At 37.7% G+C, this 13,569-nt stretch overlaps 1 protein-coding gene across 1 annotated transcript in view; it reads right to left on the bottom strand.

The window, feature by feature from the left end:
• The window catches only part of LOC135205697 (uncharacterized), an 82,330-nt gene that overhangs the window by 14,476 nt on the left and 54,285 nt on the right, over positions 1-13,569 (bottom strand). The window contains exons 3-5 of the mRNA XM_064236672.1: positions 7,459-7,546; positions 6,891-7,121; positions 1,176-1,324 (exon numbers count right to left, since the gene is read on the bottom strand). Coding sequence (XP_064092742.1) covers positions 1,176-1,324; positions 6,891-7,121; positions 7,459-7,546 — 468 coding nt within the window. The remainder of the gene's footprint in view (positions 1-1,175; positions 1,325-6,890; positions 7,122-7,458; positions 7,547-13,569) is intronic.

Genomic DNA, 13,569 nt, shown 5'->3' on the forward strand with positions numbered 1-13,569 from the left:
TATTATATACTATAACTATATATATACCATACATATTAATTATAATATATATTATATATATATATATATATATATATAATGGTATATTTAATGTATATATGTATATATATATACATATTATATATTATATATTATATATATATATTATATATAATTATACTGGTTAAGCAAGCAAGGCTGCGGGATGTGTACAAAAGAGTGGGGGAGGACTTGGAGTGTATATGGATGGGATTGTTGATCCAACTCTCCTTGACAGAAGAGAAGTGTAGAAGATGAATGTGAATGAAAGATAATAGACGCCTGTAATAAGCGTGAAGATTGAGACCAAAGTAACAGTTGTGTAGCATAAATGGACCTAAAGGAAGCATATAATAGAATTGACAGAGAAATAATGTAGAAGGGTTTCATTTCAATAGGGTACGTAGGTGGTATAAGAAGAACAGAAACAGTGGGGAAAGTTGACACCCATAAAAGAAGTGGTAAAAGGGTTGGTGTAGCGTCAATGCATGTATGCCAATACTTTTACGTTATTCAGTTCTTTTGAAGCATGCATTCCATAGATATGGACGTGTTCGTCGGTAATGGTAACATGCCGGTTGTGTTTAATTCAACAACGACTGGAACCTTTCCTCTGTTGTTCATGAGCAACCTTTGAACTGAGCTTCATTTGGATTTATTCATTTTAAACATATGTTTTAAAAGAGCCTAATGCCTTTCATTTAAAAGAAAATGATGAGACTAATAAATATCAAAATCTAAGAACAGAGCTAAAAATCGTGATATATTGTTACAACAAGTGGATATAGTCTTGAATAGGTTATTAAGTTAGTGTAATTCCTGGCCTTGCGGTCCTGATATAAGTTTTAACATTTTAATATAAATGTAGACAAATACTATTTTATAAGACTATTTTTTAGGAAAATGCCCTAACAAGAATGATGTAGAATCTTTACCAATGGACTTTATCCTTGGAAAATACTTTTATTACAAATGATCAATATAAACGTCTCTTGATTTCTTTGACAAGGCAGCTACATAGTTTAGGCATTTGTATTCGTATAAGGAAAACTCTACCATTCTTAGTCACTTAAGCCTCTCTCTCTCTCTCTCTCTCTCTCTCTCTCTCTCTCTCTCTTTATGAGATTATTTAAATCACTTTTCCTCCTTCAACCAACCTTTCCATCGGAACAAGTGGACGTCCTTGATAGAATGGGGGCGCAGGAATTGTCCTCGAGGTGATTCCCGTCTCCCAGAACATCAAAGGTACCAAATTTGCATTGGCACACTGGGTATCCGTAAGGGTCGACGCGTGGTTCACGCCCAGCTGATCAGAAAATAGTTAAAGATATCTTGGGTAAAATGAGACAAATGGCAAACATGTGTATTTTGTATTCCGGATAAAATAAGCAAAGTTTAACAAAAACTCGTCAAAACTCTTATCACCGTTGGGTGTAATTTTCCATACACCTGCTTTCCATTTTAACGAAATTTCCCTTCGATCTGAGAATAGCTTATTCTACTTCTGATCCTCTTCACCATCATTGACATTATTATTATTATTATTATTATTATTATTATTATTATTAATTATTTTATTTATTATTATTATTATTATTATTATTATTATTATTATTATTTTCAGCAACATCATCATAAGAGCCATTGACGGTCAAACGAAATCACATTTCGTCTAAATTTCCTTAGTAGTTTCCATGGACACCGGTGTCTGTTCTATCTATTATCACCAACGACGAAGGAATCAGTTACGTGCGGATAATATAATCTGTGAATATGACTTCAAGCTAACGAATGTCAGGTATGAAGATTGGTTGCAATGACTTTAAAGCCATTAAATTGGTATAATATCATAAAAAATGGCTGCATATGGATTATGAAGTACTTTATATCAATGCCAGCAGTCATGCTGCTGTTAAACAAAACTAAATAAAGGTCACGAACCACTTCTTTCCGAGCACTAGAGCTGAACTAATCTTACTTTTATGCTTAGTCAACTACACCTGACTGTCAATCACTCCATATTTATTAAGACTGTATTTACTGTAATTAACAGATCTGAAAGTGTTGCGAAAGTGCTAACTCTTTTCTGTAACCCAGCAGGTCTTCATGACGTTGATATTCTAAGAGCCTAAGGAACGGATTACTTCCGGTAAAGTAAGAGAGTGCAAAAAGAAAAGAGACTGCTATGCAGTTGTGGCACTGAACACTTATACATCCTTATATGGAACAAGAAAAGATTATTTTCATTCATCAGAAAAATACTCTTTGACATGGAAAAATACTATAAAGAGAATAATAATGGCGAAAAGTAGTTTATGAAGTACTATATTGTGCGTCTTTTTAAAGAATGTTGGATGCGGACGCGGATCTCGTCCGTTCCAGCCGTTCAAAGAAAAAAAATCCTCTTTTTTTTCTATATACATTGAACAAATTGGGTGGTTGTTCAGAACATGGAACCATTTTTTCACAAAAATACTTCAGTGATACAAGCACGAAATTTGGTACATATCTTCTCCATAGGCCACTTTTTTAAAAAATTACTGGCTGTCCACTCAAAATTCCAAAATGACAGCCGTTGTTGAAGGTGGCTGCTAATCATGGTTTTAACATGGAACTCATGTGACTCTGGTCATTTGTTTATGCATTTATTTTGGTTATGCACATTTTAGGCAGCCACCAAGCAAAAGTAAAATGTATTTCTGTTAAATATTTCATATAGCATATATTAATAAAGATGTCATCCAATATGGCAGCCAAAAGCCTTTAGTAATCATGTCTCACGATTCAGTTGGCATGCAAAAATGTCTTCCTGTTCAATGTAATAGTTTGCAAGTCTTAGGTGCATTAGGTGGTGGTTTTATCTTTAGTTTCAGTTTTAAAAAATGAATGTCAGCGCACAACCAGGGCACACTGGTGACTTCACTACTTTGTGTCTCAGCATGGGGTTCAGTGTCAGCTAATCATGCATTACTTCAACTGTACCTAGCTTTGCTTTAGTGTAGTTCAGTAGTTTAGTGATACCAAAATTCTATCTAGTAGCCCCATATCAATTAGTTGGTTAAGAATATATCTAGTATAGTTGGTGGATCTAGTTAGCGAGCCACGCCTGAATTGACAGGAGGTGTCAGCACAGGAGAGTCAAGCCAACAGTAAGCGGGTCTCTACATGACTTGTTCTTGCTCTTACCTGTATGGTGTACAGATCACATGGGATGTAAACGGCATTGGATGAATGATCGAATTAGGTGTAAGGTGACTGAATCTAGTTGCATCTCATACATCAATGTGCATATCAGATTATAGTGAAAAAAGGATAACCCATCAGCCTTAGTCAAGACCCCATAATGGCAAGTGTAAATTCAATCACAGACAAAAGGAAGACCGACTAGAGCAAATGTTGTCTTTTTCAGGAAGACAAGAAAAATGAAGGTCTAACTTCACCCTTGACTTCTGTATATCATAATTCTAAACATGATGGGTGTGTGATGATTTCAACCAATGTTCCATTGTTCCAATAGAATGGTGAATACCATGTGACTTTGACTCAGCAATGCTGGATAAAGGCAGTGGCATAGAGGCAACAATATGACAAAACACGGCAAAATACCACAAGAGCTGTAGGGTCGTGTTTAATAATGCAAAACTTGATTGTGCAATAAAGCACTTATCTACAGTTGAAGGTAAGGAACCACAGGAAAAGCATGCTAAACAGTGTCAAAGAGGTCATTACAATGAAGCATTTATTTTTTGTGAAAATGTGGCACTTGTATCAGATCTTCGACAAGTAATGACCATGAATCTCAACAGAAGATTAAATGAGTGTGCTCACACACTTAATGATGGTAAATTATTGGCAAAACTAGATGCAGGTGATGCAATAGCACAAGAGCTGGAATAGCATCTTGTATGTCTCACTGGTCTTTACAATAGGGAGAGAGAGGTCCCATCTTAGAAATATTGAGAAAGAACAATGTCACAGTGAAGAACCAGATGTATATCCACTGGTTCTATCAGAGCCGGTAGATTATATCATTGAAGCCAGCTTGAGGTCGGATGGTCCTGCAGATATATCCCAATTATACCAGCAGTGCCTGGAACAATTGGGCATTTCCTCACCCACTGTAAATACAACAAGATTAAATGACAATTTGTTAGCAGAAATCCCTGAATTTGAAGTACGCAAGAAAGGAACAAGTGAGCTACTTGCCTTGCAGGAAGATGTAGCTTCAGCCCTATCTTAGGCATCTGACTACTCAGATACACTTGTGATTGCCAAAGCAACAAAAATACTGAGCAAGCATATTCTGGATCATCAGTCCAGGTTTTATGGTATCTTTGGTGAAGGATGCATTAACGATGCTATACCTCAAAGTCTGCTCCATTTCACTGGTATGGTTTAACATAGAACAGACATAAGGTCACAGTTATGGTTTAGCTCATTAAAGTCAGACCTAGCCGTTGCTTAGCTTCTGCAGTACTATTGCTTCTTAAAACAGGAGGAAGGAGCAAATGTACATCGACACTTGAAGGATAGGGAAACTCCATTTCCAGTGTTCGTGGGCATGGCTGTCAATGCCAAAACCAGGAATAGAACCCTGGTAGAAATGCTTCATGGTCATGACATGAGCATTTTCTATGACAGGGTGCTGAAGGCATCAGCCCAACTAAGAGATGTCATTTTCACCAAGTATGTGGAAGAGGGTGTAGTCTGTCCACCTGTCTTGAGAAATGGGTTGTTCAACACTGTGATCATGGACAACGTCAATCACAACCCTTGAGCAACTATGGCTACTACTCTCTTTTCATAGAACCAGCATTTCGGTATTCCAGCACCCTGCCAAAGACAACCAAGGGGTAAGAGCATCAGCCAGTACAGTTTGGGCCAGAGAGGGTAAAATCTGTACTACCTGAGCTACCTGACTCTTTCACAAATATCCCTCTTGCTTCCTTCAAGTCCTAAAACCCAACACCACCAAGTGGTGCAGTGACAAAGCCAGTCTCAGACCTGTTTGCCAGAGAGCAGAGACCTTATGAAGCCATCCCTCTAACGTCTAACCAGAGCAGTTCTGTTTCAGCACACCAAAAGTTCAGCATATCAGGAAGGTTGTGTGTGGGGTCAGTCAATTATGTGCCAGCCAGAAGCACAGGGTCCAGGTAATTGGGGTTTGGAAAAGACTGGCGAAAACTGGAAAATCTTCTGGACAGTCAACTCTCCCATTGCAAAGAGTTGTGAACAGCTTACAAAATGTGGCTGCAAGTCTGGTTGCCATGGCAGGTGCAAATGCCACAGAATCAGGTTTACATGCACAGTTTTGGGTAGCTGCAAATGTGTGGTGCAATCATAGTGTGAGGTGTAACTACAATGTTACAAATGATGAGAATTTCATCACACTAAACTTAAGGTGACACTAGGCATCTATAAAAGCTTGCGTTTGTTTCAGGTTTTAAAAAAAGACATTGGTTCAGTACTCTAGTATAGACAATATACTTTATTACCATACTGCAATATAGTCTTGTTCTTGTATACTTTCCAGTATCATTATATTGGTAATAGCCCAATAGAAATACTAGAAACAGATTCTCTCGCCTCATAAATGTAGGCATAGATAAGAATTTAATGCCTCTATCTTTCTTAGTTGCAGAGTTTTGAAGCAAAATCTTTCATGGCAGCCATTTTGTACACCATTTTTATCACAATGGTAAGTATAGTAGTAGGAGCGCTGGTGATATCTTCTATTAACTCTTCCACCCAGGAAGAAATTATCTGAATAATGATATATGTATTTATTTCAACAATAATTTACTCAAAGTGTCAGAAATCGAAACAACTAGCGGCCACCTTGAAAAGTGTTGGTCACATTAAAATTTTGTGTGGACACCCAGATTTCTCAAAAGAGGCTGCTAGAATGAGCACTTGTGCCAAATTTTATACTTGTATCACAAACTTAAGTATTTTTCTACTTACCTGCTGCACTATGGCTCCGAATGGCAGGTACGAGGAAAAGGAATCCTAAAAGTTTTTCATCTATTGGCGATCTATGAATTCACTTTGGTTTATCAGTAATTAAGCGGACAGTTATTGTTCTGGTTAATATTTCACATCATTGAATATCGATGGCGTTATAGATACATTACAACCCGCGACAAATAGATCTTTTTCACCTGGGCCATCGGTGATAAGGATGAGACATTTCTTTTGCCTTCTTTATCATAAAAAAAACAGAAGTTTCTTCCCAAACATTCAGACTTAACAGCATCCTAAAAGTATGATGGCTTTTCAAAAACCACTCTTCAAGCTTTACAAAAGGGACTTGGATAGAGAAAATCTCCTACTCCAGGTAGCTAAACTTTTACGTTGTCGCTACCAAATTCATTTTTATGATACTCTTACTGTTCAAGCTTCTCTTCAAAGATATTTTAGATAGTTTCCATTTTTCATTCTCATAACTGAAATTATTTCAGAATTATCCTATCTGTTGACATGTACTTAATATTCAGACTAAGGCTAAATTTATCCTGCATTTTCATCTCTGTTTCCCCCAACTGAAATATTCGGCCATAATTATCTGATTATTATATAATGCAAACATTACTTTAATTTTGGATAGCAAAGATAAAGCTATAAACCATGATTATTTTATGTGTAATTTCTTAAATAAAATCAAACTTCTCTTTTATATATAGTGCCCATGTAAAATTAGAAAAAATATATAATAAAATATAATGTACTTACTTTATTAAAGAGGTATACAGAAATTTTAGCTAAATGCTTAAAAGCTATTTTAAAGATGCAGCGGTTGGCTATACTACCGGATAAATGGTATCATTGGAAAAAACTGAAACTTCGCTATACCCAAAGAAAGCCGAACTTACAAGGGCAGAGACTTGGATCCCGAAAGTCGAAGCATAACTGGTAATCAGGGATGAAGATTCTGTCGGGTAGACAGAGTCTAGCTTCACACACACCGCTGTTGTTCCTGCGACTTAGAACGAGGAACTCGTCAATGGCGCAAGGGCCCTTCGTCAGGAGTTTGTAGCACTGGCCATCGCCGATGTAACGTGCCTCGTCCCTCTGACAGCCATCTTGTATCGGCTCGTTATTTTCTATTAGAAAAAAGAAAATCAACGATGACGCGTAGATTTCACCAACGGTGGTCAAGTTATTTTAAGAGTAGTGTTCTCTCTCTCTCTCTCTCTCTCTCTCTCTCTCTGTTAATGATTTTTCTAATGAATTAAGTGGAAACTATATCAGAAATTAGGATTTTACTGAAACTATGTCAAGTAGTGCACCAGTTTGAATTTTGCAGCAGCTAATTCCGTCAAGACTGCAAAATATTGGGAGAAAGTAAATAGGTGAAAATAGCAATTTATTCCAGCCCTGCGTTTCAATAAGTCTGGGAAAAACTCTAATAAAATCTAGCATACTATGAAGCATTCTTACCTTCAAAGTAGTGACGGGACAGCCGCCTTATCTTGAAAGAATCCTTTTTTGAAAACTGCCGCTTGTCTCTATGAAAATTTGACTGCGTCTGAATAAAAAGGAAACGAATAAATCATAGCAAGTAGTAATGATTCTGTTTGATTGTAAGATGAATCTTTTATTTATTTCAATTAGTCTGCAAAGAACTCTGCATTCAATAAAATCAACAGAAAATATGAGGTGATTTCCAGATATGGCAATTATTCATTAAACGTGTTTTTAGGGAGCTAAAACACCGTCTGCGTTCCTAGTGAGTCTGTTGCACCTCGCACGATCTTCCCTTAAAGGTTGGACGAATATAAGATATTAACAAATTGAAGAGCCTGCCTACTGAGACACACACACACACACACACACACTGCCATCGCACCTCACTGAAATTTCAATAACTGAAAGGTTATTGCCATGTAACAATTATTTACAGATGATGTAAAACCATTGCAATTATTTGCTTTGTATTCGAGAGATTAGTAAGTGTTGTGATGCCTAAAACATTTACTAAATATGTACCGAGCTCCGCAGATTGTTCATCTTGAATGTTCTTCGTGATAATTTGAAGTGCAAGTGATCTACTATCTTAACTGCTGAATCATGGATAAACCCCTGTGCAGAAAATTTCCAGCATGTCAGGGACTTCATACTTCCACCAGAGATGCTTGCGAGCCATTTATCGAATACACAGTATGCCATTCACAGCAATCTTACGCGCAATTTAACACCTCTTAGGTAGTATGGACCTTTATTTCCATTAGCTCTATCGCCCGTCAGTCATTGTTTCTAGGTTTTCTTCTCCTCCTCCCTCCTAACACTTCCAAGATATGGAATCTTTGATCAGCGCCTGTCGCCTCTATTCTTTTCATATGATCGTACCATCTTAGTAGGTACACTTATCTCTCCAATCGCATATGCTTCCATTTTTACCACTTATGTGCATCTCAACATCTCTCCTTCTTTAGGTACTTCCTATGCCAAATATATGACGCTAACAGTTCATCTCAGCATATTGAAATCTTATGTTTTCTTATTATTTTTTATTCTCATTTAAACATCCATCATTCACTTGAATGAAGCAAAGTTCGCTCATTAATCCCAGGCTCTCATAGGCACTCCCAGTCTCCCAATCTTTTGCTCAATCCTTGCTCCTTCTCTTCATTCACCTTTTCGTTCCTTGACGCACTTTTTCTCTCATTCTACCACCATTCTTTCGATTTACTTTGAAATAAATATGCAAATCAACCACTTCAATTCTTCCGTCAACAATATTACTATCATCTTCCCACTTCTTGGTCTCCTAACATTTACTTTTTGCTTGTACACATTTTCAAATACTTTCACTGGTTTCTGGTGCATCTTTTAACCATCCCAAGTCAGCACTTCATTAGTTGCAAACCAAATAATTTCCACATTCCGTTTGAGTCGTTTTCCTGCCTCACAAATTTCCAATTACCGTTTCTGTCTTTCTCCGGACTTCATCCATAAAGATATTAAAGAGACATGAAGACAAAGAAATTCATGTGTCAGATTCAAACTTCACCAACCAGTCACTCCCCTGGATGCATATTCAATTTCAAACTTCACTTATATCATATAAACTTTTAATCATTCTCAAAACCTTTTCTACTGCATAAATCCCTCCATAAGTTGTATCATAAGCTTTTTCTGGGACCATTTACGACAAATACCTTAACGCTCTACTTCCAAACTTCTAGATTTATCATTTCAAATCAAACACTTGATAAATATGCACCTTTCCTTTTCTTCACCCAAATGACTCTTCCCATTGAACACTAAACACTCGGTTAACTATCCATCTCACTCAAAATCATACCATACACCTTCCTTTGTCTCTATGTGTATTAGAGTTGCCTCTATCTTATTTACCCTTTTACGCACATTATGGTACATAGGTATCCATTAACGAAACATGTCTTGTAAACTCCAGGTTATGCACTTTTTCCTTTTACTTCTGACTTGCAATGGCCCCTCACACAATCTTCTTTTTACCTTCACAAAACCTTTGGCCACGAAAGAGAATGTTAAAAACTAATCGTCATCTGCCCCACCTCTGCATCCTTAGCCCCTGCCAATATTTCATTCAATTTCTACTGATAGGCTTTTCTCATTTCACTTTTATTAAATAAGCTTTTCAAATCACAATAATTTTACAGCTATATTTTCCCTTATTTTCACCCTTTCCACTATGGCTTCTACCGAAAAGCAGCTTTAATTTAACAATAGTGAGATATAATACCTCCAGCCACTCCTAACTTGAACATCATTTTTCTTACTATCTGCGCTGTTTCTAATAGCAAGGCATGAGTCCTGGATGTACTTCGGCATCTACTAGTTTTTCCAGGGTCCTTTCCAGGGATTTTGTGATTGTGCCCAGTGTTCTCATGATTATTGGTACCATTTCTACCGGCATATCCCATATCCTTCTTATTTCTGTTTTCAAGTCTTGATAATTATTAATTTTTTATCTCTCTTTCTCGTCTACTCTGGTGTCCCTGGTATTGCGACATCAATGAATGATACTTTCTTCTTGATTTTGTCAATCATGTCACGTCTAGGTCTATTGGTACCTATCACCCATCTATTCTGATACCATAGTCCCAGAGAATCTTTGCCTGATCGTTTTCTATCACTCCATCTGGCTGGTGTTCGTACCACTTATTACTGCAAGCTAACTGATATTTCTTGCACAGGCCCCAGTAGAGGGCTTTGCATACTGAATTATGTTTCTTTGTGTACTGGTTCTGTTCAAGAGCCGGACATTCGCTTGCTATGTGGTTTATGGTCTCGTCTTTCATATTGAACTTCCTGAATAGTGGTGAGATATTATTTCCATTTATTTTTCTTTGGAAATATCTGGTTCTTAGAGTCTGATCTTGTACAGTTGTTATCATTCCTTCTGTTTCCTTCTTGAATTCTTTCCTCTTTAGCCACTGCTATGTTTCGTTGCCGGCCAGTTCTTTACTGTGTCTCATGTACGGTAGGGCATTGGTTTGCTGTGGCATTCCTCAGTTCTGTTTTTTCTTCTCCTGTCTGTATATTTCTGGGTCTTAGACTGTTTTTATCAGTCCTTCTTCCCATGCACTCCTTAGCCATTCGTCTTTACTGGTTTTCAGGTATTGCCCAGTGTTGACACAGTCCTCTATGCTTTGTAGACCTCTCCCTCCTTCCTTTTGTGTTATGTATAATCTGTCTGTATTTGCTTTTGGTTGTAATGCTTTGTGTATTGTCATGTAATTCGTAGTTTTCTGGTCTCTGCTGCAGAGTACAGCCTTCGTCCTATCCAGTTCTCCAGCTCTGCATCTTATTTGGTACTGTTCGTATGTTTATGGCTTTCATTGTTTCGGCATTGAGTTTTTACTTGAGCATCACCTTAAGTCTCTGCATAAATTCTTTCTTGATCGTATCCTCTTCATTTCTTGATGTTTCATATTATTATTTCCAAGTATTAGTATCCTGTCTCGTCTATATGTCTGATGCTATTACCATCTTGTAACTTTATCCCTGATATTCCCAAATACAATCCTTACAGTCTGGATTAGGGTACCTATTTCCTTGATGCTCTCACCATACAGCTTGATGTCGTCCATAAACATCAGATGGTTAATTCTGTTGCCTCTTTTCTTGAGTTGGTACCCAGCATCCATCTTCTGCAGTGCTTTCGTCATGGGAATCATGGCTACTATGAAGAGTAGTCGGGACAGTGAGTCGCCTTGAAAGATTTCTCTCCCGATTTTAACTTCTGCTAGTGTTATTCCAAAGCTTGTAAGTACTGTATTCCCATTGCGCATTGTATTTTTTAACAATCTTTTGGTGTTTTTCTCTTCCCATATATTTTCAGGAATTCTATTAGCCAGTTGTGCTTTGGTTAGCTGTTATTATTATTATTATTATTATTATTATTATTATTATTATTATTATTATTATTATTATTATTATTATTATTATTATTATTATTATTATGGATAATTAAAAGCCACAGTAGTGTTAAGAATATACTTTTGTACAAGATTAAAAATTACTTAAAGAGACTTTCAGATGCTGCTCCGTATCCCTCTCCAGTCCTATTGATGTTAAAACAATTGTCAATATTATAGCCTCGTTACGGAGGTTCCTTAGTACATAATTATTATTATTATTTTTTTTTTTTTTTTTTTTTTTTTATTTTTTTTTTTTTTTGCTCTATCACAGTCCTCCAATTCGACTGGGTGATATTTATAGTGTGGGGTTCCGGGTTGCATCCTGCCTCCTTAGGAGTCCATCACTTTTCTTACTATGTGTGCCGTTTCTAGGATCACACTCTTCTGCATGAGTCCTGGGGCTACTTCAGCGTCTCGTTTTTCTAGATTCCTTTTCAGGGATCTTGGGATCGTGCCTAGTGCTCCTATGATTATGGGTACGATTTCCACTGGCATATCCCATATCCTTCTTATTTCTATTTTCAGATCTTGATACTTATCCATTTTTTCCCTCTCTTTCTCTTCAACTCTGGTGTCCCATGGTATTGCGACATCAATGAGTGATACTTTCTTCTTGACTTTGTCAATCAACGTCACGTCTGGTCTGTTTGCACATATCACCCTATCCGTTCTGATACCATAGTCCCAGAGGATCTTTGCGTGATCGTTTTCTATCACTCCCTCAGGTTGATGCTCGTACCACTTATTACTGCAAGGTAGCTGATGTTTCTTGCACAGGCTCCAGTGGAGGGCTTTTGCCACTGAATCAGGCCTCTTTTTGTACTGGTTTTGTGCAAGTGCCGGGCATTCGCTTGCTATGTGGTTTATGGTTTCATTTTTCGTATTGCACATCCTACATATGGGGGAGATGTTATTTCCGTCTATTGTTCTTTGAACATATCTGGTTCTTAGGGCCTGATCTTGTGCCGCTGTTATCATTCCTTCAGTTTCCTTCTTTAGCTCTCCCCTCTGTAGCCATTGCCACGTGTCATCGCTGGCTAGTTCTTTAGTCTGCCTCATGTATTGTCCGTGCATTGGTTTGTTGTGCCAGTCCTCTGTTCTGTCTGTCATTCTCCTGTCTCTGTATATTTCTGGGTCTTCATCTACTTTTATTAGTCCTTCTTCCCATGCACTCTTTAGCCACTCGTCTTCACTGGTTTTCAGATATTGCCCCAGTGCTCTGTTCTCGATGTTGACGCAGTCCTCTATACTTAGTAGTCCTCTCCCTCCTTCCTTTCGTGTTATGTATAGTCTGTCCGTATTTGCTCTTAGGTGTAGTGCTTTGTGTATTGTCATATGTTTCCTGGTTTTCTGATCTATGCTGCGGAGTTCTGCCTTCGTCCATTCCACTATTCCTGCGCTGTATCTGATTACTGGCACTGCCCATGTGTTTATGGCTTTTATCATATTTCCGGCGTTGAGTTTTGACTTGAGTATCGCCTTGAATCTCTGCATATATTCTTTCCTGATCGTGCCCTTCATCTCTTGGTGTTTTATATCCCCTCCTTCCATTATTCCCAGGTATTTGTATCCTGTCTCATCTATGTGTTTGATGTTGCTCCCATCTGGTAGCTTTATCCCTTCAGTTCTCGTTACTTTGCCTTTTTGTATGTTGACTAAGGCGCATTTTTCTATTCCAAACTCCATCCTGATGTCCCCAGATACAATCCTTACAGTCTGGATTAGGGTATCTATTTCCTTGATGCTCTTACCATACAGCTTGATGTCGTCCATGAACATCAGATGGTTGATTCTGTTGCCTCTTTTCTTGAGTTGGCACCCTGCATCCATCTTCTGTAGTACTTTTGTCATGGGAATCATGGCTACTATGAAGAGTAGTGGGGACAGTGAGTCGCCCTGGAAGATCCCTCTCCTGATATTAACCTCTGTTAGTCTTATTCCAGAGCTTGTAAGTATTGTATTCCAGTTGCGCATTGTATTTTTGAGGAAGTTGATGGTGTTTTCCTCTGCCCCATATATTTTCAGGCATTCTATTAGCCATGTGTGTGGTATCATGTCGAAGGCTTTCTTATAGTCTATCCATGCCATGCTTAGGTTGGTTTTCCTTCTCCTACTGTTCTTCATTACCATTTTGTCTATC

The sequence above is a fragment of the Macrobrachium nipponense genome, chromosome 11 (genome assembly GCF_015104395.2).
Source record: "Macrobrachium nipponense isolate FS-2020 chromosome 11, ASM1510439v2, whole genome shotgun sequence".
Classification (NCBI taxonomy): domain Eukaryota; kingdom Metazoa; phylum Arthropoda; class Malacostraca; order Decapoda; family Palaemonidae; genus Macrobrachium; species Macrobrachium nipponense.